Below are 27,483 nucleotides of genomic sequence, written 5' to 3'. Positions count from 1 at the left end.
ACCCGGTATCGTCCCTTGCTTGGGAGACGATCGCATAGTGCGATGCAAAAGTATGGACAGAGGACCACGTAGCAGCCCTGCAGATGTCCTGAATAGGGACATGAGCCACATAGGCCGCAGACGAGGCCTGGGCTCTCGTCGAATGTGCCTTAACAATAGGAGGCGGGGGAACCCCAGCCAGGTCATAACACGTGCGTATGCACGAGGTGATCCAGCGGGAAATCCGCTGGGTGGAAACAGGTTGCCCTCTCATGCGCTCGGCCGTAGCAATGAAAAGCTGAGGGGATGTCCGGAATGGCCTTGTTCGATCTAAGTAAAAGGCCAGCGCCCTACGCACATCTAGCATGTGTAGACATCGTTCCTCATTGGAGGAATGGGGCTTAGGACACAGGACAGGCAGAAAGATGTCCTGGTCCATGTGAAACGCCGAGACCACCTTCGGTAGGAAGGCCGGGCGCGGGTGAAGCTGGACCTTCCCCTTATGAAAGGCAGTGTACGGGGGTTCCGAGGTCAGCGCCCTAAGCTCCGAAACCCTGCGGGCTGAGGTGATAGCCACCAAAAACGCCACTTTCTCAGATAAGTGGGACCAGGAACAAGTGGCCAAGGGCTCAAAGGGAGGTCCCGTGAGGCGTGACAGTACCAGGTTCAGGTCCCAAGGGGGAACCGGGGGTCTAGCATAAGTCGAACGCTCTGTCCAAACCCTTTAAATACCTGGAAGTCATATGGTGGGAGAACACTGACTGTCCCGCCACCAGAGGGTGGAAGGCCGAAATGGCCGCCAGGTGGACCCTGATCGAGGAGGGAGCTAGCCCTTGGGTCCTAAGGGACAGGAAGTAGTCCAGGACCAGCTGGAGCGGACGCGGGGGAGGAACCTCTCTCCCTCGCCCATGAGGAAAACCGATACCACTTAGCCAGGTAGGCCCTCTGTGTGGACGGCTTCCTGCTTTCAAGCAGGACCCGTCTAACAGCCTCGGTACACCTCCCCTCCTCCGCATCTAGCCACGGAGCAGCCACGCCGTCAGGTGGAGCGGGGCCAGGTTGGGATGGAGGAGACGACCTGCCTCCTGGGAGAGGAGGTCCGGGCAGAGCGGCAGCCTGCGAGGGGGGGCCACCAAGAGTTGCAGTAAGGTCCCGTACCAATGTTGACGGGCCCAATCCAGGGCTATCAGGATAATTCTCGCCCTGTCTGACTTCACCTTCTGTAGGACCCTGCCTATGAGGGGGAAGGGCGGGAAGGCGTACATCAGGGGCCCCAACCAATCGAGCAGGAAGGCGTCCATCATGGCCCCATAGCCTTCTATCAGCCTGGAGCAGAACCTGGGACACAGGCGGTTCTGAGCAGGGGCAAATAGGTCCACCTAGGGAGTGCCCCACTGAAGGAAAATCCATTCTGCCACCTCCCTGTGCAGGGACCACTCGTGTTGATGTGAGAAAACCCTGCTCAGGCGATCTGCGAGCGTGTTGCTCTCGCCGGGTAGGTGGAACGCTCAGAGGAGGATGTTGTGGGCTATACAGAACTCCCACAGGAGTTGGGCTTCCTGGCATAAGGCCCTGGAGTGCGTGTCCCCTTGCCTGTTGATGTAGTACATTGCGGTGCTGTTGTCCGTGAGGACTCTGACCACCTTCCCTTGTAAGTGCTGGCGAAAGGCCAGGCACGCCAGGCGCACAGCCCTGAGTTCCCTGACATTTATGTGCAGGGTCAGTTCCTCGGGTGACCACATACCCTGGGTCCTGATGTCCCCCACGTGGGCTCCCCAGCCCAGGTCCGAGGCATCCGACACTAGATCTAGTGAGGGAGAGGGGTCTTGGAAGGGGATACCCCAGAGCATGTTGCTCGGGAGGGACCACCATTGGAGGTCTGCAACCACCGTTGGCGACTCCGTGACAACCTTGTCCAGGCCGTCCCTGGCCTGGGAATAGCGGGAGGCCAACCAGAGTTGGAGGGCCTCATCCGGAGCCTGGCGTGTTGCACCACTGTGGTGCATGCTGCCATGTGTCCGAGGATTTGAAGGCATATCCGAGCCGTGGTTACGGGAAAGGCTGTGACCGAGGCGACGAGGCCTTTGAGCACCTCGAACCTGTCCCTTGGAAGGGAGGCCGTGGCCGCCTGGGAATCCAGCAGCGCTCCTATGAATTCTATGCGCTGGACAGGAACGAACGTGGATTTCTCCTCGTTTACCACTAGGCCCAGAGCGGAGCAGGTGTGTAGCAAGAGGGATATTCGCTGCTGCACCTGGGACCGGGACTTGCCCTTGAGCAGCAATCCAGGTAGGGAAAGACCTGCAGCCCTCTCCTCCTGAGGTGGGCCGCTACCACCGCCATACATTTGGTGAAGACCCTGGGGGCCGTCGAGAGGCCAAAGGGGAGGACCGTAAACTGGTAGTGGTCCTGACCCACCAGGAAACGGAGGAAGCACCTGTGACCCTCGAAAATGTGGATGTGGAAGTAGGCATCCTGAAGGTCCAGCGCTGCAAACCAATCCCCCAGGTCTAAAGAGGGAATAATAGAGGCTAGGGACACCATGCGGAATTTGCAGTGTACCAAGAACTGGCTGAGCTTCCGCAGATCAAGGATGGGCCGAAGCCCGCCCTTCGCCTTTGGGATAAGGAAATACCTGGAATAAAACCCCTTGCCCCGGAATTCCCAAGGCACCCTCTCCACGTCTCCCAGGGAGAGGAGGCGCTGTACCTCCTGACCTAGGAGGAGCGTATGTTCCGGGTCCTCCGCCGACTCCCTGGCCGGAGGGCAATTGGGAGGGGGCAAAACAAACTGCAACCTGTACCCCAGGGATATTGTGTTGAGGACCCAGCGGTCCGTAGCGATACGGAACCATCGCAAACGGAAGGCAGATAAACATTTTGCAAACCTGAACTTTATTAACTGCGGGGGCGGGTTAACCTGGTGGTGACCCCCCGCAAGCAGTCAAAAACGCTGCTTCCCTGGCCTCCTGGCCTTAGAGGGCCCCGGACGAGGGGCCGAACGGGATTGGTGTTGTGACCGGCGCCTCTGCTCCCGCTGCTTCTTAGGCGGGGGCTCATATCTACCCCGAGCCTGTGGAGCGGACGTGTGAGGCCTGGGCTTGTCCTTGGCCGGCGGGACGTACAGGCCCAGCGTCTGCAGGGTAATACGGGAGTCTTTCATCCCATGCAGACGCGTGTCTGTTTGATCTGCAAACAGGGCCCGACCATCGAACGGCAGGTCCTGCATGATCGACTGGGACTCAGACGATAGGCCAGACAGCGAAAGCCAGGACGCCCTTCTCATGGAAATCGCCGCGGCCATCGAACGATCGGCCGTGCCCACCGCATCGGATGCCGCCTGGAGCGCCGCTTTAGCCGCCGCTGCACCCTCATCAACAAGAGCCCGGAACTCCTTCCTGTCCTTCTCGTGGAGGGAGGGCTCAAACTTGGGAAGGGACACCCACAGGTTAAAATCATATCTGCTCAAGAGTGCCTGGTGGTTGGCCACTCTGAGCTGAAAGCTCGCAGACGAATAAACCTTTCTCCCAAAGGAATCCAGCCTGTGAGCGTCTTTGTCCTTAGGGGTAGGAGCGGGTTGGCCATGTCTCTTTCGGTGGTTCACCGACTCCATCACTAGAGAGTTCGGAGTTGGGTGGGAGTATAAGTACCCGTGCCCCTTTGTGGGCACAAAGTACTTCTGTTCGGCCTTTTTGGAGATCGGACAGAGAGATGCCGGGGTTTGCCAGAAGCCAGTAGTAATACTGGCCACTCCCTGATGGAGCGGGAGGGCCACATGCCCCGGCGTCGAGGAGGTCAGGACATTAAACAATGTGTCCGATGGCTTCTCCATCTCCTCGGCCTGGAGCTGGAGGTTTGATGCCACCATCCTGAGTAGCTCCTGGTGGGCCTTGAAATCCTCCTGAGAGACCGGAGGTGGTGACACCATGGAGTCATCCGGTGCCGCGGTGTCGTCTGCACCCGGCTGTACCGAAAGCTTGACGTCCTGACCCGGGGCCCGAGTCGGTGCCGGAGGGTCGGTGCCCACTGCCTCATCGCGGTGCCGAGGCGGCGACGTCGGCTGGGCCTGGGACGCTCCCACCACGGAGTGGTGTCCCGGCGGTGCCGGTGCCTGGGGCCACGGTGCCCACTGGCACCACTGTCCCTGCCAGGGAACGGCCTGGCCCTGGGACACGAGGTGGCCCGGAAGGGCCGGCTGGTCTTGCGGCACCGAGCGGCTCGATGAGGGGCGGCTGCGTGCCGAAGCCGAAGTCTGGGACGAGCGGACGGTGCTGTACGAACGGCTGGAGCGGTCCCGTACATGACGTCTCCGGCCCCTGGAGGAGGACAGGTAGGAGTCGGGAGTGCTGTCCCCGTAGTGCCTCCGGCGCCCAAGACTACGACGCCTTGGTGCCTGGGACTCCCGTGACGAGCTCCGGGCGTAGCGCCTTCCACGGCGGGTGCCGAAGCGGGAACAGCGGTGCCAACAACGATGAGACCTGTCCCTGCGGTCAAGGCTCGAAGAGGAGCAGCGCCGTCGCTTAGTGCCTCCCCTACGGTCTGTCGGAGTGGAGGTGGAAAGCTCGCTCGCAGATGATCCTGCTCGCGGCGTGGAGGCCCACCGAGGTCCACAGCTCAGCCCTTCAACTCGGGACAGTACCTCGACCTTGGAGACGTCCGGGGATGGTCGATGGGCACTGAGCGATGGCTTCCCACGGGATCGGGGTCCCGACTGAAGCGGCACTCCCGGTACCGGAAGCGTCATGATGTCGCATGTGGCCTGAGCTGCCTCCGGCGTCGAAGGCATTCTCACCTCTGGCGAGGCGTGCGTGGACGGCACCGAACTACTCCGCGCCACCCAAGTCAGAGGTCTCGGTCCCGATGGGGATCGTGGGCTGCCCAGCGCGGGGCTAGCCTCACCCCGTTCTTTCTCCCGGCGCCGCTGAGTCTTCCCTTGCTTCTTAGAAGGGGAGCGGTGCCGGCTTGTCGACGGGGCCTCGCTGCGCACCAACGACGCGGTACCGGGTGCGGAATCAGGATGGCGCGCCTGGGGCGCTTCGATGCGCGCCAGGGGCGCTTTGCTGTGCGCCGAGGACGAGGTGCTCGGCGCGGGGTCGGCTCAACGCGTCGGTGCTGGGATAAACGCCGACTCCATTAGGAGAGCTCAGAGTCAGATCTCATGCTCCTTCTTCGTTCGCGGCTTGAAGGAGCGGCAGATCTTACACTTCTCACTAATGTGAGCCTCACCCAGACAGCGAAGACACTGAGTGTGTGGATTGCTTCTGGGCATAGAATTGCGACAAGAGTCGCACGACTTGAAGCCTGGGCCACGGGGCATGCCCCGAGCCCAGCACTAACAGAGAAAGTTCAACAAGTAACTTCAGGGAAAGCTGGATACCACTAAGGCTAGAAACGCTGCAGCAAAGCTGGAGCACAAGTTCCGACTACCTTCACTGGCGGCAAGAAGGAACTGAGGGTGGGGGGAGCACGCAGCCCCCTTTATAGCACGATATGTCGGCGCCACTCCAGGGATTGCAGCGGTGCTCCCCCACTACGGATGCTGCTAAGGGAAAAACTTCCGGCACCGGTGCACGTGGCGAGCACGCACACCTACTGTGGAATACACAGGAGCAATCACTCGAAGAAGAACTAAGATTATGTATACACTGCAAAAAAAAAACAACAGGTGCATTCTTAACTTGGGTTAGTTAACTCAGGCTAAAATATCAGTGCAGACACAGCAATTTGGCTTTCAACTGAGGTTAGCAGTCTGAGTTCAATCCCAGATCATCCTATATACTTTAAACTGCACTGCTAACCCAAGTTAAAAGTCGAGTTTGGAAAATTGCCCATCTGGGGGATCCTGGTGCCAAGATTGAGGCTCATCATACTACCAATACTGTATACACAATCAGACATAACCTAAGGAAGCTTAAGACAGAAATATAATCACGGATATCATAACAGTAACAAGTGCCCACAATTAAGGTAGTCAGAGTATTTTTACAATAAAAAAATTCTAAAGGGGGACACACTGCAAGTCCCTTTATTTTCAGATGGCTGAGAGTACCTGGGGTCTCGGCTGTCTCTCAGGAGTGAATGATCTAATCCTGGCGGTGAAAAATATAAAATGGTGTTTAATCTAACTGCTGCAGACTGAGTATCCTGAGGGTGAAAACTGATACTAAATAATCACCAGAGAATTATATCATCTGTAAAATATCAGGACTTCATGTGGTAATAATATTTTCTTCTCCTACTGCATCTTTCATCCAAGGTTCTCAAAGCATTATAAGTCTCACATAACCCTTGTGATGTAGGACACAGATAAGTACACCTCTACCCCAATATAACGCTGTCCTGGGGAGCCAAAAAATCTTACCATGTTATAGGTGAAACCGCGTTATATCGAACTTGCTTTGATCCGCCGGAGTGCGCAGCCCCGCCCCCCCAGAGCACTGCTTTACCACGTTATATTCGAATTCATGTTATATCGGGTGATGTTATATCAGGGTAGAGGTGTGTTATATCCAATTTACAGAAGAAAAAGACACAGAAATGTGAGGTGACTTAGCAAAGTCACACAGCAGGTCGGTGACAGAACCAGGAATAGAATCCAGGAGTCCTGATCCCAGCCCCCGGCTCTACCTTCTAGGCTATGTGAGGTGACTTAGCAAAGTCACACAGCAAAATGAATCAAAACATCCACATTTCCCATATGAATATTGAACAGAAAAAGGCAGTAACTTACACTGTTGACAAAGCCAATAAGCTGGACTATTTTCTCCGTTACAACATCCTTGTCTGAACCCATATAGTCATACTGAAAAATAACACAACTTTTTAGATTACAACAACACATCACTGCTGTGCAATGTTTCTTTGAACATAACATTTCCCTTAGGAACTGATGCAGTGTCCAAACGAGTTATTTCTATTTGTGCCATTTCCAGATTGTGGTACCTGCCTTAATCTCAGAGAGATTAGAGAGGCTATTAAAATAAAAAACTCAATAATAATAATGGGGGATTTTGACTATCCCCATATTGACTGGGTACATATCACCTCAGGAAGGGATGCTGAGATAAAGTTTCTTGATGCCTTAAATGACTGCTTCTTGGAGCAGCTGGTCCAGGAACCCACCAGAGGAGAGGCAATTCTTGATTTAGTCCTAAGTGGAGCACAGGATCAGGTCCAAAAGATGAATATAACTGGACCGCTTGGTAATAGTGACCATAATATAATTACATTTAACATCCCTGTGGTGGGGAAAACTCCACAGCGGCCCAACACTGTAGCATTTAATTTCAGAAAGGGGAACTACACAAAAATGAGGAGGTTAGTTAAACAGAAATTAAAAGGTTCAGCACCAAAAGTAAAATCCCTGCAAGCCACGTGGAGACTTTTTTAAAGACACCATAATAGAGGCTCAACTTAAATTTATACCCCAATTTAAAAAACACAGTAAGAGAACCAAAAAAGAGCCACTGTGGTTAAACAACAAAGTAAAAGAAGCGGTGAGAGGCAAAAAGGCATCCTTTAAAAAGTGGAAGATAAATCCTAATGAAGAAAATAGAAAAGAGCATAAACTCAGGCAAATGAAGTGTAAAAATATAATTAGAAAGACCAAAAAATAATTTGAAGAACAGCTAGCCAAAGACTCCAAAAGTAATAGCAAAAAAAATGTTTAATACATCAGAAGCAGGAAGCCTGCTCAGTAATCAGTGGGGCCACTGGACGATCGAGATGCTAAAGGAGCACTCAAAGACGATAATGTCATTGCGGAGAAACTAAATGAATTCTTTGCATCGGTCTTCACTGTTGAGGATGTGATGGAGATTCCCAAACCTGAGCCATTCTTTTTGGGTGACAGATCTGAGGAACTGTCCCAAATTGAGGTGTCATTAGAGGAGGTTTTGGAACGAATTGATAAATTAAACAGTAATAAATCTCCAGGACCTGATGGTGTTCACCCAAGAGTTCTGAAGAAACTCAAATGTGAAATTGTAGGACTACTAATTGTCATCTGTAACCTATCATTTAAATCAGCTTCTGTACCAAACGACTGGAGAATAGCTAATGTGATGCCAATTTTTAAAAAGGGCTCCAGAGGTGACCCTGGCAACTACAGGCCAGTAAGCCTCACTTCAGTACCGGGAAAATTGGTTGAAACTATCGTAAAGAACAAAACTGTCAGACACATAGATTAACATAATTTGTTGGGAAATAGTCAACATGGTTTTTGTAAAGGGAAATCATGCCTCACCAATCTACTAGAATTCTTTGAGGGGGTCAACAAGCATGCGGACAAAGGAGATCCAGTGGATATAGTGTATTGAGATTTTCAGAAAGCCTTCACCAAAGGCTCTTAAGCAAAATAAGTAGTCATGGGATAAGAGGGAAGGTTCTCTCATGGATTGGTAACTGGTTAAAAGATAGGAAAAAAAGGGTAGGAATAAATGGTCAGTTTTCAGAATGGAGAGAGGTAAATAGTGGTGTTTCCCAGGGGTCTGTACTGGGCCCAGTCCTATTTAACATATTCATAAACCATCTGGAAAAAGGGGTAAACAGTGAGGTGGCAAAATTTGCAGATGATACAAAACTACTCAAGATAGTTAAGCCCCAGGCAGACTGCGAAGAGCTACAAAAGGATCTCACAAAACTGGGTGACTGGGCAACAAAATGGCAGATGACATTTAATGTTGCTAAATGCAAAGTAATGCACATTGGAAAACATAATCCTAACTATACGTATACAATGATGGGGTCTAAATTAGCTGTTACCACTCAAGAAAGAGATCTTGGAGTCATTGTGGATAGTTCTCTGAAATCATCCACTCAATGTGCAGCGGCAGTCAAAAAAGCGAACAGAATGTTGGGAATCCTCAAGAAAGGGATAGATAATAAGACAGAAAATATCATATTGCCTCTATATAAATCCATGGTACGCCCACACCTTGAATACTGCGTGCAGATGTGGTCACCCGATCTCAAAAAAGATACATTGGAATTGGAAAAGGTTCAGAAAAGGGTAACAAAAATTATTAGGGGTATAGAACGGCTTCCGTATGAGGAGAGATTAATAAAACTGGAGCATTTCAACTTGGAAAAGAGGCGACTAAGGAGGGGATATGACAGAGGTCTATAAAATCATGAGCAGTATAGAGAAAGTAAATAAGGAAGTGTTATTTACTCCTTCTCGTAATACAAGAACAAGGGGCCACCAGATGAAATTAATAGGTAGCAGGTTTAAAACAAACACAAGAAAGTATTTTTTCACGCAACGCACTGTCAACCTCTGGAACTCCTTGCCAGAGGGTGTTGTGAAGGCCAATACTATAACGGGGTTCAAAAGGGAGCTAGATAGATTCATGGAAGATAGGTCCATCAATGGCTATTAGCCAGGATGGGCAGGAATGGCATCCCTAGCCTCTGTTTGCCAGAAGCTGGGATTGGGTGACAGGGCATGGATCACTTGATGATAAACTGTCTGTTCATTCCCTTTGGGGCACCTGCCATTGGCCACTGTCAGAGGACAGGATACTAGGCTTGATGGACCTTTGGTCTGACCCAGTATGGCCATTCTTATGTTCTTATGTAAAATATTCTCACCCACTTCTCAGAGAAACTTTATCTGTTTTTCTTCATGTCATATCCTCCCATCTTCTCCTAGATCATTTGGTGGAATAGACAAAGCAGCCATCATAAGAACATGAGAATGGCCATAATGTGTCAGACCAATGGTCCAGCTAGCCCAGTATCCTGTATTTCAGAAGTGGCCGGTGCCAGATGCTTCAGAGGGAATGAACAGAACAGGACAATTTATCGAGTGATCCATCCCCTGTCATCCAGTCCCAGCTTCTGGCAATCAGAGGTTTATGGACATCCAGAGCATGGGGTTGTGTCAATGACCATCTGGGCTAATTGATGGACCTATCCTCCAGGAACTTACCTAATTCTTTTTTAACCAAGTTATACTTTTGGCCTCCACAACATCCCTTCACAATGAGTTCTACAGATTGACTGTGCATTGTGTGAAGTACTTCCTTATGTTTGTTTTAAATAGACTGCCTAATAATTTCATTGGGTGACCCTGGGTTCTTGTGTTATGTGAAGAGTAAATAACACTTCTTTATTCACTTTCTCCAGATCATTCATGATTTTATAGATCTCTATTATATCTCCCCTCAGTTGTCTCTTTTTCAAGCTGAAGAGTTCCAGTCTTTTTAATCTCTCGCATATGGAAGCTGTTCCATTCCCCTAATCATTTTTGTTGCCCTTCTCTGTACTTTTTCCAATTCTAATATATCTTTTTTGAGACAGGGCAAGCAAAACTGCACACAGTATTCCAGGTGTGGGCGTACCATGGATTTATATAGTGGCGTTAGGATATTTTCTGTCTTATTGTCCCTTTTCTAATGGTTCCTAAAATTGTTAGCTTTTTTGACTGCTGCTGCACATTGAGCAGACGTTATCAGAAAACTATCCACAAGGACTCCAAGTTCTCTTTCTTGAGTGGTAACAACTAATTTAGATGCTATCATATTGTATGTGTAGTTGGGATTATGTTTTCCAATGTGCATTCCTTTGTATTTATCAACATTGAATTTCTTCTGCCATTTTGTTGCCCATCCTCCCAGTTTTGTGAGATTCATTTGTAACTCTTCACAGTCAGCTTTCGACTTAACTATCTTGAGTAATTTAATATAGTCTGCAAACTTTGCCACCTCACTATTTACCCCTTTTTCCAGATCATTTATAAATATGCTGAACAGCACTGTACCCAGCACAGATCCTTGGGCGAGCGTGCTATTTACCTCTCTCCACTGTGAAAACTGACCATTTATTCTTACCTATGTTTTCTATCTTTTAACCAGTTAACTGATCCATGAGAGGACCCTCTTATCCCAAGACTGCCTACTTTGCTTAAAAGCCTTTGGTGAGAGACCTTGTCAAAGGCTTTCTGAAAGTTCAAGTACACTATAATGACTGGATCACCCATGTCCACATGCTTTTTGACTCCCTCAAAGAATTCTGATAGATTGATGAGGCATGATTTTCCTCTACAAAAGCAGTGTTGACTCTTCACCAACATATTGTGTTCATCTAGGTGTCTGATAATTCTGTTCTTAACAATAGTTTCAGCCAGTTTACCTCATACTGAAGTTAGGCAATTACAGGCCAGTAAGCCTATCTGTGAGTCATCTGGTACAGAAGCAGATTTAAACAACAGGTTACATACCACATTTAGTAGTTCTGCAATTTCATATATGAGTTCTTTCAGAACTCTTGGGTGAATACCATCTGGCCCTGGTGACTTATTACTGTTTAATTTATCAATTTGTTCCCAAACGTCCTCTATTTATCCCCTAAAAGGAATGGCTCAGATGTGGGAATCTCTCTCACATCCTCTGCAGTGAAGACGGATGTAAAGAATCCATTTAGCTTCTCTGCAACTGCCTTGTCTTAGAATCATAGAATACCAGGGTTAGAAGAGACCTCAGGAGGTCATCTAGTCCAACCCCCTGCTCAAAGCAGGACCAATCCCCAGACAGATTTTTACCCCAGTTCCCTAAATGGCCCCCTCAAGGATTGAACTCACAACCCTGGGTTTAGCAGGCCAATGCTCAAACCACTGAGCTATCCCTCCCCCCAAAAAAATAAATTAATGGAGATATCCCATCTCCTAGAACTGGAAGGGACCTTGAAAGGTCATCGAGTCCAGCCCCCTGCCTTCACTAGCAGGACCAAATACTGATTTTGCCCCAGATCCCCAAGTGGCCCCCTCAAGGATTGAACTCACAACCCTGGGTTTAGCGGGCCAATGCTCAAACCACTGAGCTTTCCCTCCCTCTTCCTTGAGTGCTCCTTTAGCACCTCAATCATCCAATGGCCCCACTGATTATTGAGCAGGCTTCCTGCTTCTGATGTACTTGAAAAAAAATGCTGTTAGTTTTTGTGTTTTTTGCTAATTGCTCTTCAAATTCTTTTTTGGCCTGCCGAATTATATTTTTACACTTGACTTGCCAGAGTTTATGTTCTTTTCTAAAGATGTCTTTGTGTCTGTAACTGCCTGTCTTTGTGGATAGACTGAGCCCAGCTCCCCTGGACTACAGCAGGTGAGCCCAATCCAGCTAGTTAAAGAGGGCTGGGCTACACCTCGGCCTATAAAGGGCTGCTATGCTAATAGGCACCTGGAAGGAGGAAGGACTGAAACAGGCTGAGCCCTGGGGAGAAAAAGCCACACTGGAGTGGGAGGGATCAGGACTCAGAGAAGCAGCCATGCAGCTGCTGCTCCCAAGAGGAGCAGAGCTGACTGACGCTGGGAGGCTACCAGGAGCTGGGGTGCCAGAGACCCCTGGGAAGGGTGGCCCTGAAACCTGGGGCCAAGGATGGAGTTAAGACTATTTTCTGTTCGCTTGATAATCTCTGTTTAAAGAAATAAATCTCCTTGAAAAGACTGGGTATGGCAGCACATGCTTTAGAGGTGGGGAGAAACAATGGCCCTGGTGACCTGGCATCTCTTACTCTGGTGTTTAGCCATGGTGGCATTTTTTGGTTCTCTTACAGATTTTTTTTTTATTTGGGGTATACACAGAGTTTGAGCCTCTGTTATGGTGTTTCATCCTCATAGGGAGGAAAACACCAAAGAACCCCACCACAACAGTATTTAACTTCTAAAAGGGGAACTACCCAATAGTTCTCTAAAGCATGGAGGATGCCATTAAATGTCTGTTGCTGGGGTTAAAAGTACTGTGGCACTGTGGTGGGGCAGATGACATACACACCAGGCCACAAGCCAAGCAAGTGTTAAAGGAACTCCTGTGGTCACAATCAGCCCCAACCTGTGCACCTGTGAGGCTCGTCAGGCCTGGAGACAAGCCCTTGAAAGAGAGGAACTCCATGCAGTTGCAGTGGCACTCAGAAGCAAGCAGGCCTTGGCTCCGGCACCCAGACTGGAGGCCCTGTGTCACTAACTGACCCGTAGTTTGTGAATGCTGCCTGCCTAAACCCGCTGAGAAAGGAGACAGGTTGGGCTGATTTTCTTTGTTGAAATTCCCCCGAGGATTAAGCCCTGACCTGTGTTCCCTCTAAGCTGCACAGTTGGACAGCCGCCCAGGAGTGATTCAAGTGCCGGGCACTTGATTAGCAGAGCCGCGCACATCCAGCAGCATGTGTTCAGGTGCCCCTCCCCCCTGTTGCTTTGCATCCACGTTGCTCCTTCAGCTGCTCCTGTGACCCTCCTGCTGGCTGTGCAGAGTGGCGGGGAGGAGAGGGTGTTATCACAGTGTCCCCGCCCCCTGATCCCCCATCTCCACAGAGCAGGGGAGAGGGGACAGGGCTCAGGACTCGAGCAGGAGAGAGTTGCTGTGGTCGGAGGTCTGAACTAGCTTTCCGGGCGAGTGAGTGAGTGGGCCTTAAAGGGACAGCGCAGGGTCTCTAAGACTTCCCCAGCAGCCACTCACACGATTTCTGTCTCTGTCTCTCTCCTGCCCATGTACCCCATCTCCGCAGAGTTTTTGACTGGTCTATGCATTTCATAATTTTTATTTCCCTCTTACACTTAAATTGAGTTCTAAAATGCCTAACCTGTCCTGGCTGGAGTAATTATCCCTGTGGTAACTTTTAAAAAATATATATTATATCTAGGTTTTTTGTTGATGCACCTTGGTGCACATAATAAAATTTATTCCACACATGGATGGAAAAACTTAGAGGAAACATTGGCCCTGACCTTTATTTGCACTGAGGACTGGGAACTGAAACTGCCTGAAAGACTGCTTCCCTGCACAAGGAAGGGGGGGCAGGTAAATATTTTCCTTTGTTTGGATTGTTTTATATCCCCTGAAAGGGGACGGACTCACTAAAGGCACAGCCAGAAGGTTGTACCCAGACCCCAGAACCAGACCACAGGGCTGGGGCTGCCCAGAGAACAATATAGCAGTTAAGTGAGGTGCCTGCTCTCTCTGCAAGGGGGCAACCTTGGGACATTAACCTTAGACAGTCATAAATATGCATCAGTTTTTGAATCTGCCATAGGATTAATCAAAATGGTTAAGACATCAGTGGGGGTAAGGGAGAAGCCACATCTACATTTTGTAAAGTGTGCATGCTCCTACTATATGCGGTAGAGAAAGAGAGGAAGTTTCTAGAGCTGGAATCAGCTTTTGCAATAAAAATTAAGACAATACTATAGGAAAATATAAATGATTAATTAGTTTAGACTTACCAGAGCCTTGTCCAAAATCACATGCATTTCCAGATATCTGGAGTATCTGAGGAAATTCTGTTTTGCCTTAAGGAAAAAAGTATATTAAGGAATTTCTTCTACATTATACCTCTTGTGCTCATTACTAGCAGTGTAAATGAGACACAGAGAGCAGAAGTCACAAAACAAGAATAGTGAATGCCCAAGCTTAATTAGTACAATTCAGAAACAATTAAATCAATCTGTGGAAATAGCCCTGGACTTCTTAGAAGTCACAAATTAAGGAATGTATACGATTCTAAAATCATCAACAGAGTTGGACTTCACTTAGGGTATGTCTACACTATGAGGGTAGTTCGATTTCACTTAAATCGAATATGTGGAATCGATATTACAAAGTCGAACGTGTGTGTCCACACTAAGGACAGTAATTCGACTTTGTGAGTCCACACTAACGGGGCAAGCGTCGACATTGGAAGCGGTGCACTGTGGGCAGCTATCCCACAGTTCCCGCAGTCCCCGCTGCCCATTGGAATTCTGGGTCGAGCCGCCAATGCCTTCTGGGTAAAAAAAATGTGTAGAGGGTGCTTTTGGGTAACTGTCGTCATCCGTCCGTCACTACCGACCTCCCTCCCTCCCTGAAAGCGCCGGTGGGAAATCAGTTCGCGCACTTTTCTGATCAGTGACAGCGCGGACGCCACAGCACTGCGAGCATGGATCCCGCTGCGACCATCGCTGCAGTTGTGGCCGTTCTCAACGCCTCGCAGCTTATCATACACCTTTCCCTGAGGCAGATGCAGAGAAATCAGGCGAGGAGACTACGGCAACGCCGTGAGGGCCTGAAGTCGGAGAGTAGCACAGAGCTGTCAGAAACCACGAGACCCAGCGCCCAGGACATCACGGTGGCAATGGGTCATGTTGATGCTGTGGAACGGCGATTCTGGGCCCGGGAAACAAGCACGGACTGGTGGGACCGCATAGTGCTGCAGGTCTGGGATGAATCCCAGTGGCTGCGAAACTTTCGCATGCGGAAGGGCACTTTCCTGGAATTTTGTGAGTTGCTGTCCCCTGCCCTGAAGCGCAATGACACCCGGATGCGAGCAGCCCTGACTGTCCAGAAGCGAGTGGCCATAGCCCTCTGGAAGCTTGCAACGCCGGACAGCTACCGGTCAGTCGCGAACCACTTTGGTGTGGGCAAATCTACCGTGGGGGTTGTTGTGATGCAAGTAGCCAACGCAATCGTTAAGGTACTGCTCTCAAAGGTAGTGACCCTTGGAAACGTGCAGGTCATCATAGATGGCTTCGCCGCGATGGGATTCCCAAACTGCGGTGGGGCTATAGATGGAACTCACATCCCTATCCTGGGACCGGACCACCAGGCCAGCCAGTACATTAACCGAAAGGGCTACTTTTCAATGGTGCTGCAAGCACTGGTGGACCATAGGGGATGTTTTACCAACATCAACGTCGGATGGCCGGGCAAGGTTCATGACGCTCGTGTTTTCAGGAACTCTGGTCTGTTTAGACGGCTGCAGGAAGGTATTTACTTCCCGGACCACAAAATAACTGTTGGGGATGTGGAGATGCCTATAGTGATCCTCGGGGACCCAGCCTACCCGCTAATGCCCCGGCTCACGAAGCCCTATACAGGCACCCTGGACACTGAAAAAGAACTCTTCAACTACCATCTGAGCAAGTGCAGAATGGTGGTGGAGTGTGCTTTTGGCCGTCTCAAGGGGAGATGGAGAAGCTTACTGACTCGCTGTGATCTCAGCGAAACCAATATCCCCATTGTTATAGCAGCTTGCTGTGTGCTCCACAATCTCTGTGAGAGCAAGGGGGAGACCTTTATGGCGGGGTGGGAGGTTGAGGCAAATAGCCTGGCTGCTGATTACGCCCAGCCAGACAGCCGGGCAATCAGAAGATCCCAGCGGGACGCGCTGTGCATCCGGGAGGCTTTGAAAGCTAGGTTCCTGACTGAGCAGGGTAACCAGTGACTGTTAAGTTTGTGGACACAGAAGCTGAACCTGCCCCCGTTTCTTTACCCAGTTTATGTTGATTATCCTCTCCAGCTACATACCCCTTTCACCCCCTTCCCAAAAAATAAAATCTGTTCTGTTTTGTTAATGAACACCGTTGTCTTTATTACTGTTTTCGCGGGAATGTTTTAAACCGGGGACGCAGACTGTGGCGGGGGGCGGGTTTAGTGTTCTGATGCAAATGATGCTTCTAAACTCCAGGAATGACAGGCTCCACAGTGGTGGACTGGTTGTTTCAACGGAGCCTGCCAGCACTCCTGGGCGGGACTGCGTGTATGTGTCAGCTAGGTGACTTTCTGGCAGTGGGAGGAGGGTTACAGATCCCCTGCTGCGTGGCTCTGTGATCCAGGATAAGGACCGCTCCATAAGATCAGTAACTGCCCTCCCCCGCCACAAAGTCACAGAGCAACCCCCCTCTCCCCCACAGAACATGAAAACCACCTCCCAGACTGACCAGGGTAACTAGTGACTGCACTGTGTATGTGTCCTGATGCTGGACCTGCCCCCGCCTCTGTACCCTGCTAAAGGTGACTGTCCTGTCCAATTACCAAGCACCTTCCCCCCCTTCAGACAGACTCTCCTCCAAAAGAAAATCATGGAAACAGTAATTAACAGAAACGAATATTTTATTATGAACCACACATGAAACGGGGGGGGGGGGGGAAACTTGTGTGAGGTGGGTAGGAAAGGACTTTTCAAATTTTGAGCAGTCTGCAGGGGTTGACTGAAAGTTTTAACGGCCCTTGCCGCCCCTCCTTCTTTGGACTTTGGGTGAGGGGGGTGTGGGACTTGGTGGCGGGAGAGGGCAGTTAGAGATAGACTGCAGCGGGGCTCTGTCCTCCTGCCTCCGGTCTTGCAGAACATCCACAAGGCGCCGGAGCGTGTCCGTTTGCTCCCTCATTAGTCCAAGCAGCGTTTGAGTCGCCTGCTGGTCCTCTTGACGCCACCTCTCCTCCCGTTCCATGATTGCTCGGTGCATTTGGGACAAGTTCTCCCTCCACTGTGTCTGCTGGGCTGCCTGGGCTCGGGAGCAGCCCATTAGTTCTGAGAACATGTCCTCACGCGTCTTCTTCTTCCTCCGCCTAATCTCCGCTAGCCTCTGGGAGTGTGATGCCAGGCTGGGTTGGGAGACAGTCGCAGATGTGTCTGTGAGAATGGGAAAAAGGGAGTGAATTCCTGAGACAGATAAATTTTGTTGTGAACAAAGAACATAGTCTTTCTCTGTGAACAAGACCATGCACTGCACCTCTCACATGCGCACTCAGGACAAGGTCGAATTTTCGGCCCTCGCCTTCAGTGCCTGGGGTCTTGCACTGCCGATCTGAGAAGCGGGGCAGGACACCTGAACTTCTGTAGCAGGCAAACATGGTAAGCCGTAGACTTGTGGCTGCTTAAAACTTTAATAGTTGCACTGGCCTCCTTTCACACTGAAAGCAATGCCAGTCTCTGCTGGCAGCAATCAGGCTAGCATGAACTCTGCCCCTGTCTCACCCACTCGCGGCTGTCCCAGGGAAAGATCCCTGTATGCTGCCCCTCTCCCTCCACCGCGTGGCTGTAAAGCAGTCCCAATACTAACATTCCCCTCCCTAATTCAAAGCAGGGCATCATGAGCGACATCACCCTCATGAGGATCTCGGACAGCGAGAAGGAACGCATGCTTAGGGAAAGCATGCAAAAACCAGGGCCGTATGCTGCCATGCTCTGCTGTGCGATGATCCCAGAATACTTGATTGTGTCGTGGCAGGGAAACGTCTCGTACCATGGGGGACCAAATAAGATCGCCCTACCCAGGAACCTGATGAACAGGCTGGAAAAGTACCTCCATGAGACCTACGTAGAGTTCTCCCATGAGGATTTCGCGTCTATCCCCGGCCATATAGACCGTATTTTGGTGTAGCTGCACTGGCAGGAAGTAAAGAGTGGAGCGTCTTTGGCTGGAGAATCATGAAAAACCGGACATTGTTTGATTTTTTTTAAATAGTTGGGACTAAATAGTTAAGCGCCTAAGGCAAAGAAATCATGAAAAACCCACTGTTAATATTATAAATATTCCAGTTCTGTTGTACATAAAAGTTTAGATGTTTAAATCACTTCATGAAAAACACATTGTTAATATTATAAATATTCCAGTTCTGTTAAAAATAAATGTTTAGATGTTTAAAGCACTTACTGCTTGATCCTTCCCCTGATTCTGTGTCCGGGCTAACGGCTGGGGACGGTTGGTAGGGGATCTCGGTAAGGGTGATGAAGAGATCCTGGCTGTCGGGGAAATCAGCGGTGCCAGTGCTGTCGACTGCCTCGTCCTCCTCATCTCCTTCTTCATCTTCCCCGTCCACTAACATGTCCGACGAGGAACCGGCCGCGGACAATATCCCATCCTCAGAGTCCACGGTCAGTGGTGGGGTAGTGGTGGCGGCCGCACCTAGGATGGAATGCAGTGCCTCGTAGAAACGTGATGTGTGGGGCTTGGATCCGGAGCGTCCGTTTGCCTCTTTGGTTTTTTGGTAGCCTTGTCTCAGCTCCTTGATTTTCACGCGGCACTGCGTTGCATCCCGGCTGTATCCTCTCTCTGCCATGGCTTTTGAGATCTTCTCATAGATCTTAGCATTCCTTCTTTTGGAGCGCAGCTCTGAAAGCACAGACTCATCGCCCCACACAGCGATGAGATCCAAGACTTCACGATCAGTCCATGCTGGGGCCCTCTTTCTATTAGATTGCACGGCCATCTCTGCTGGAGAGCTCTGCATCATTGCCAGTGCTGCTGAGCTCGCCACGATGTCCAAACAGGAAATGAGATTCAAACTGCCCAGACAGGAAAGGGAATTCAAATTTTCCCGGGGCTTTTCCTGTGTGGCTGGTCAGAGCATCCGAGCTCGGACTGCTGTCCAGAGCGTCAACAGAGTGGTGCACTGTGGGATAGCTCCCGGAGCTATTAGCGTCGATTTCCATCCACACCTAGCCTAATTCGATATGGCCATTTCGAATTTAGCGCTACTCCTCTCGTTGGGGAGGAGTTCAGAAGTCGAATTTAAGAGAGCTCTATGTCGAACTAAATAGCTTCGTGGTGTGGACGGGTGCAGGGTTAATTCGATGTAACGGCGCTAAATTGGACATAAAAGCCTAGTGTAGACCAGGCCTTAGTTACTAGAATTTTTAAAAAGGAGAATAGTAATGGGAAAAATTAAATTAATAAGTGATCTCGCAGCTGAGAATCTCTTTGATAATGACATTCACTCTCCACTATTAGTAAAACCTCTGAACCAAAGTTACGGAAGCAACATGTACAGCAACATGTACATGAAAATCTGACATTTTGGAGCCAAATTTGTTCAAAGATTACTTGAACTGGTCTCCCCTGCCCAAAGGAAAATTATGTGAGGTCAAGACCTTAAACACTAAACTTCTGTGCGGAATCCACACATCCCATCTGGCCTAGATCCACAACTCTCTCTCTGGTGGGATAGTTAGGTGTCCTGCCCTGCACACTGGACTGTCAAGTCACTGGCACCAGCATCATTTAATTTCTCATCTTAGTTCCCAATTTGACCTAGTAATTTGGATCAGCACATAAAAAGGTCTGAAGAGACAAAGCTATGTGGTTCTCTGAGGGCATGGCTGAAAACCCTTCTCCTAACCAGTCGTGTAGGGGCATTGATGTTGAGAAGTGAAAGTGGTAGGTAGAGATCCAAAATTATCAAAGGAGACTGTCTACATTTGTACTTATATACTTAGACTCGCTATTTAAATCTAGAACTACCAATTTTCAGGAGCCCAGAGCTATGTCAGGTGCTGAATGTTAGATTGAGGATCCAGGGAGGATATTTAGGAGTCTAATCCTCAGTCCAATATGTGAGGCCTCAGCTGTGCTGTCTCACCTGTTGTTATTGGGCTTGTGTGCAGAAAGCCCTCCTCATCGAGATGGGAATATCCCCTTTAGTAATATTACATCTATGAGCAAGGTGGTGACATAAGACATCATGATCTCCCAAACCAGTTCAGGGTACTGGATCACATCCCCACAAGCATCCAAGAATCATTGCTTCCCAGCTACCTTCTTTCCTAATAAAGTAACGGCTTCTACTTGCCATGTAGCAGCCCCGTGCTTCAATCCACGGTCCAGGAAGATAATGTGTGTTATCACAATACCCAACCAGAAGAGGTAAAAGATTGTTCTTACCACAACTGAGTTGTCCAGTGTCTGAGTATTAGACATACTGAATAAACCAAAATTACCACAGTGTAGTGGCTCTGCCCTATCTTTCAGGCAAAACACATACGAACAAATTCTGCTCTCAGTAACATCCATGCAAAGCCACAAACTTTATTGAGGATGTACAAGTGTAACTGAGAAAGGAATTTGGGTAAAAATACTTAGTGTAGTAATTTTAAAGTAGATCAGATACTAACACAGGGTTCGGCAACGTTTGGCAAGCGGCTCGCCAGGGTAAGCACCCTGGCGGGCCGGGCCAGTTTATTTACCTGCTGAAGCGGCAGGTTCGGCCGATCGCGGCCCCCACTGGCTGCGGTTCACCGTCCCGGGCCAATGGGGGCGGCGGGAAGCCGCGACCAACACATCCCTCGCCCGTGCCGCTTCCCGCTGCCCCCATTGGCCCAGGATGGCGAACCGCGGCCAGTGGTGGCTGCGATCGGCCGAACCTGCCGCGTCAGCAGATAAATAAACTGGCCCGGCCCGCCAGGGTGCTTACCCTGGCGAGCCGCGTGCCAAACGTTGCCGACCCCTGTACTAACATATTAAACATTTTCTCAGCAAAGCAAACCAACCAGCACCTACTTTTATTCCTGTATCCAGCTTTCGTGTCATCCCTTCACTCCATATAACAGAATCATTTTCTACAAAAAGCAGACTCTCTATGTTTTCATTCCATATTTGATAAACTAGATGCTGAAATCCAGGTGTAGAATCCAAAGGTTCAATTCCATAGCTGACATTCTTTAACTGCAGTATCCCTCTGAAAAAGCCAAAATTATGTGAAGCTATAACATAGTTTGAATGAAACCACAGTCAGTCTGAAAGGCAACAGATACTGTAAATGCAAAAAAACCTTCTGAATTATTTAATTTCTGTATTTAAATAAAAGTGATGTCATTACCTAAGTCCAGAACAGGTGCTGAGTGTCACAACTGAATTTGGAAAACCTGCAATATATCCTTTGTAGAAACAATCACGCTAGAAAAAATAATTTAAGAAAAATTAATGGCTTACTTATCAGTAAGGGGAGTTCACCACCCAAGAGCTGGAAATTATTTTAGTATTGAAATGTTGAGGCAGTGCACATCCGTAATTATGTAGGTTATGTTGTCACTCTAACTTTAAAGGATATGCTCCCAATGAAAAGATTCAGAGTATATGGGGACAAGGGGCCCACAGTCTGTAAACGTGAGTAGATATGAGTGAACTGGAAAACTCCAAATGATCAACTTTTCTGTCTTTGTACCCCTCTCAGGGCCAAATTAAACTTTTGTGGACCCCACCCCGCACTTGGCCCATGCTCTGCTCCAAGGCCCCGGCCCTGCTCTGCATCTTCCCTCAAGGCCCTGCCCACCACTCACACACAGAGGGGAGGGAGCAGAAAAGAGGGGGGGCAGAGAGGAGCAAGCAGTGGGGAGGGGAGGGGTGGAGAAGAACAAGCAGTGGGAGGGGCCTCGGGGGGAAGAGGCTGAGTGGGAGCAGAGCCTAGGGGCAGACCACAGGCTGAGTCAGGGGCAGGGCCACAGTCCAGGCACCAGGGCCCCTTCTGAGTGTGGGCCTGACGCCACGGTGCCACTGTAAACCCAGTACTGTTCCCTCTACTGAACTTCACTCTTCGGGTACTATTATCTATTTATCTTAGGTACTTGTATGGCCTCCATCACCACAGTATCTGAGCATCTCAATGTATTTATCTTCATGGCACTCATGTAGGGTGACCAGATGTCCCGATTTTATAGGGACAGTCCCGATATTTGGGGCTTTGTCTTATATAGGCACCTATTATTCCCCACCCCCATCCCGATTTTTCACACTTGCTATCTGGTCACCTTACACTCATGAGGTAAGGAAGTTCTATTATCCTCATTTTACAGATGGAGAATTGAGGCACAGAGAGACTAAGTAACCTGCCCAAAGCCACACATGAAGCCTGTGCTGAGGAGAGACTTGAAACTGGGTCTGCCAAGTCCTAGACTAGCGCCCTAATCATTGGACCATCCTTCCTCTCCAATATTCCAATACTATGAGCAAGTACTTTGAGAAGGTACTGTTAGCCTGTCGATAATATTAAAGAGAAAAGCTTAGGGTGCATTGCTCTTCTGAAACTAGCATCTGCCATTGCCATTAACTGCAGATTAAATCCTACTTTGGGGATCTGGGGAGAACAGTTTATGGATAATAAGCTAATATTATCTATAGTGAAATGCTCAGGATTGTAAGAAACCCATAGTTCTTTTACATCTATGTTTTTCTTTTGATTTTACATATAATTGAGATCTTCATAATTATGCTATTGATTTTATGAGTTTCAAAAATGTTCAGCATTGGCACTCCACTCCACTCCAACTAACTTTAATGGGAACAAAGTTAAGTCAACACTAACAGCTTTAGAAAATCCCACTCTAAAACTCTGTTGTAGTGCCTTTACCACAGATGCTTTCTTGATAAGGCTGTTAATTTAATACAGTTCTAAATTTGAAAATAATAATTTTTACTCTTAGTAATTCTAATGGATATTTGTACCTTTCATTGAAGAAGCCCATACCAGGATTAGCAATAAATAAGAAAAGTCTAAGGTACTTTCCAACAGGAGAGTCATTTTAATACTTAAAAATATAAGTAAAATCCCCAGAGAGTATTTCTAACAGCGAGTCTATTTTGAAAAAGCTAAACCTGCAAGACACAGTAAATAAATCTTACCTTAATATGTGGGAAATTAGAATGAACAGACCCCTCTTGGCTGTAAGTATACACCCTGAAATTATTGGGTAAAAAAACTCTATTTAAAAAAAAGAAAAGAAAAAAATTTGAATTCCAAAATAAGTATTATACATTCCTGAAAAATTAAAGAGCACTCACACTTATTTCAGCATGCTGCAATGATTTTTTTCCACCCTTTAGTTCAGTTTCTTGAGTCACAATTTAATGTTTTATGTTTTCTTTCCGATTGGAAAATTGTTGAGTTAGATGGGGTGACAGTAATGATCAGCCTTCAAGGTACACAGCTACAAACCCTTCTGAGGATTCCAAGTTCTTTTGCTGTTTGCCAGTCAGCTTCTCAATCTTCTCCTTAAGTCTTGAAACTCAAGGATCTGTGAGGGTATTTCCTACTCATCAATTGTCAGTGCATAATAATAAGAATAACAGACTAAAGCAACAAGATAGAGAAGTATAAGTTTGGACTCTTACAGACAAAAAATAATAACCAAAGACTGGAAAACAAAGGGAAGTTAAAAACAAGTCATCCAATACCTGACAGGATTTATTAGAAACATTTATAATAGCAGATTACACAGTACCCAGCCAAAGGGTGAGGAAGAAAGTCAGTCACTTACTGTTGCTTCAGGTGAAGGGTATATGACCTCTCTTCTATTGTAATAACATAGGACACCTGGTTCTAACGCATCCAGAATGACAGAGAAAAAGAGATTTACTAACACAGTATTTTAAATAGCTCAATAATTCTGCATCTACTAAACATGAACATAAATTTAAAGTGCTTATTGAAAAAGTACACTGCAAGTGTTTCTCAAGAGAAATGGACAAATTGAGATTAAAATACACCAGACCAGGGTTGACCCCTCTTGACATCTACCAAAACATATTGTGTTGTGCCCTTCCAAAGCTCTGTGCTGTGCAGAGTGACTCAATCTTTTCTTTCTTAAACTGAATCATATGTTCCTTTTAAAAGCTCCTTGTCTATAAGCAACCACAGCTAAGGAGAAGGAGAAAATGTTAAAAGGAAAAACAATATAACAATTCAAAATATGTAGTTACAATTAATAAACTACGTGAAATCCTGCTCCAATTACCACAGGGGACAAAATCACATATCAGTGTACACTATATAATTTAAAAGAATATTTTATGTGGCAATAAAATTTCTATACAAAGTGATACAGTATAGGAAGTTATTTTCATGGGAGCCAAATAATTATACTGATAGTGCAACTGAGCACAAACCCACCAGGGTTCATAATATCATGATGTACAGCTATCATAAAAGTGACTGTAAAACCATTTAAAAATAATTGAATACAATCATCAATAAAAATGATTAGACTTTAAAAAACAAGTAACATTATGTGAAAATTATTTACATAAGAATTGCCATAATGGTTCAGACCAGTACTAGTCTAGTCTATTATCCTATTTCCAGCAATAGCTTGTACCAGATATATCAAAGGCAGGTACAAGAAGTATAGTGGACCATTATGGAATAACCTGCTCATAAATTAAATTTATTCCTAATCCCCTTTCATTAGTGTTTGGATTATACCCTGAATAAGGAGGGTTTATATCCCTTATAAAAATTATGTTATCCAATAAAACTTTTATTTCCTTTCAGCAATCACACATATATTGCCTTTCATTTCCATTGAATATTTCATTGTGCTTGCTCTTATTTTATACATATCATCATCATCGTCCCCTCTTGTTCCTCCTCTTCCTTCTCAACTGAACTCTCCTCATACAGAAATTTTCCCATGTGTCGAACTGTTTTGTTGCCCAACTCGAGAACTCTTCTATTTCTGTAACACTTTTCAGAGACAAGATGTCTAGAACTGATTGCAATATTCCAGGTGAGAGTGTGTTATCAATTTGTGTAATTGGATAATATTTTCAGTATTATTTCTATCCCATTATTTATATACACTTTATTTGTTTTTTTTGACCGGAGCTGCACTCTGAGCAAATGATTTCAATGAGGTAGTCACAATGAACCACGGGGATCTTTCTCCTGAGACATTACATTAATTTAAAACACTGCAATACATGCAAATAGTTTAAATTATTCCTTCATTGAGCATTACTTTGCATTTGACAAGACTAAGACTGCCAGTAAATTTCAAGCCAATACCTGTAAGATTTTGTAAGCTGAAACTTTTTAAAAAATGTTGTACAAGAGATTTGCAGCTCCCCTTTAAATCTGAAAGTTTAAATGCTCGAGCACTTTGCCATATCTAGATCAGTATATCAAGATGGTTGACTGTACAATATTTCATGATGGTACACAGAAATTATAAAAGCCACAAGAATTTGTGCACGGAAGGATTTCTAGTTGTACCTTCAGCTAAGCAAAATTATTATATACGAGTCCATATTTTTTTAATAATTAAATTTCTTAATTATAAGCACTAGTACCTGATTTCCATTTTGATATGATGGCATTGACCATGGAACCATGATTTGCAGAAATGTTCGCTGAGAACCTAGAGAAGAAAAAATCTTCACTAACTATATTTATTAATATTCCCCCTGTCATACATCACCCTTCACTATCTGCCTAAACTGTTCCTTCCTATCCATCCTCCCGTCTCTATCACCAGCCATGGCTTCCTCTCCATTTCTGAATGCAATATAAAACTGTCATCTTGGTGTCTGGCATGCTTGACTGACTCTCTCTTCAATCTGCTCTGGGTCCACATCCACCTTATTCCCCATATAAACGCACACTACTCCTCTAATCTTGGCTTCCTCTCTTTCCGCTTCATTCGCCGAAACTGGGGGAAGGTTTTAAGCTCTTTTGTTTTTGCTGCCTGTTTAGCTGGCACTTTCTCTCTCTGAGCCAATCCAATCAAGTTTCTTCTTCAAATGTAAGCTTAAAACTTTTCCCGTCACCTAGCTAACTGCCTCGCTCCCTTCCCTGAATATGTGTCAAATGTGAAATTGCTTTATCAATGTCCTGATTTCTAGCTCTCCCCTTTTCTGCAGGCCCTTGGCCCATCATGCCCTGTCTCGCTGTTCCCAGTTCTACAGTGTCACCTCCATTAAGGCCTGTCGCGCTACACTGCTTGGAGATATGCAACACGAAAGATCTTTCCTGGAACACATAATGATGAACACTGGGTGAGAGAACAAAATCTGCCAGGGCCTGGGACTCACAGGATTCAACTCCCTGATTCATTTACCTCAGAGGCCTGGCTCTCCACCAAGCCTCTCCCTTCTTCTCTCACCTGGAGGGTCAGGGATAGGGGAGCTGTAGGAGGGACAGCAGAAGGCTTCTCAGTGCTGAGGGTGGCTCTTGAGGGAGCAGTGACATGGGAACAGAGCTGATGTCTCTGGGGGTGAAGTGGCATGGAGATGTCTGTCTCCAGGGAGCCAGTGACACCAGAAGAGCTCTTGCAGCACCGACCCAAACAGAATGACACGCGGGGGGAGGGGGTCTATCCCTGAAGCGGGGGCAGTTGCCAGAAGACATTGCAGTGAAATGGGGATCTCTCTCCCTGGAAGGAGGGGGGCAGTGATATAGGGTAGGTCTCTTTTCCCTGGAATGGGGGAGAATTGGCATGGGGGACTCTCTCTCCTTGGGGGGGGGGGGAGAGGGAGGGGGGGGACAGTGAGGGAGGTCTCTCCCAGGGAGTCACTGAGGGGGGTCTCTCCTGGGGGGATGTGACTGGGGGTGGGTCTCTCCCAGGGGAGAAGTGACATGAGCCATGTTTCCCGGAGGGGTGAGGGGCAGTGACAAGGGGGGCCTCTCCCTGGCAGGGGCAGTAACATGAGGAGTGTCTCCCTGGCCGGGGGTGGGGTGGGGGGGGAAGCAGTGACATGGGAGTCTCTCCTCGGGGTGGGGAAGAGTAACATGGGGGACAGTGAGGGAGGTCTCTCCCAGGGGGGTCAGTGATGGAGCCAGTGACACTGGGGGGTCTCTCCCAGGGGGGCAGTGACATGAGGGTCTCTCCTGGGCGATGACACAAAGGGGGGGTCTCTCCCGGGGGGGCAGTGACATGACCCGTCTCCCCCCGGGGGGGGCAGTGACATGGGGGGCTCTCCCGGAGGGGCGGGGGGCAGTGGTGGGGGTCTCACCCAGCGCGGGGAGAAGGTGGGCCAGGAGCAGCGCCAGGACGGGTCCCATGGTGCGGGGTAGGCGGCGCCAGTTGGAGCCGGGAACGGTCGGGCGGTGAAACGGCCTCCTGGGGCCTCGAGCCGGCTGGCAGCGCGTCACTCAGACCGAGCCCCGCCCCCCCCGGCCCGGACCCGCCCCCCTCCCTCACACACAGGTGGGGCAGTGTGGGGGTGGGGACTGTGGGGGGGTTGGGAGCAGCGTGGAAGGGTGTTGGGAGGGGG

The 27,483-nt window shown here is 48.3% G+C and overlaps 1 protein-coding gene across 1 annotated transcript in view; it reads right to left on the bottom strand.

Moving 5' to 3' along the window:
• LOC112109523 (disintegrin and metalloproteinase domain-containing protein 2-like) overlaps positions 1-27,271 on the bottom strand; it is a 71,477-nt gene extending 44,206 nt beyond the window's left edge. Inside the window, exons 1-7 of the mRNA XM_029912768.1 lie at positions 27,223-27,271; positions 26,328-26,395; positions 23,751-23,812; positions 23,116-23,194; positions 21,317-21,393; positions 20,998-21,175; positions 6,709-6,780 (exon numbers count right to left, since the gene is read on the bottom strand). Coding sequence (XP_029768628.1) covers positions 6,709-6,780; positions 20,998-21,175; positions 21,317-21,393; positions 23,116-23,194; positions 23,751-23,812; positions 26,328-26,395; positions 27,223-27,271 — 585 coding nt within the window. The remainder of the gene's footprint in view (positions 1-6,708; positions 6,781-20,997; positions 21,176-21,316; positions 21,394-23,115; positions 23,195-23,750; positions 23,813-26,327; positions 26,396-27,222) is intronic.
• Between the last annotated feature and the right edge of the window lie 212 nt (positions 27,272-27,483).

The sequence above is a fragment of the Terrapene carolina genome, unplaced genomic scaffold (genome assembly GCF_002925995.2).
Source record: "Terrapene carolina triunguis isolate 2854851 unplaced genomic scaffold, T_m_triunguis-2.0 Scaffold53, whole genome shotgun sequence".
Lineage (NCBI taxonomy): Eukaryota > Metazoa > Chordata > Testudines > Emydidae > Terrapene > Terrapene triunguis.
This window is presented reverse-complemented; position numbering and strand designations above follow the sequence as displayed.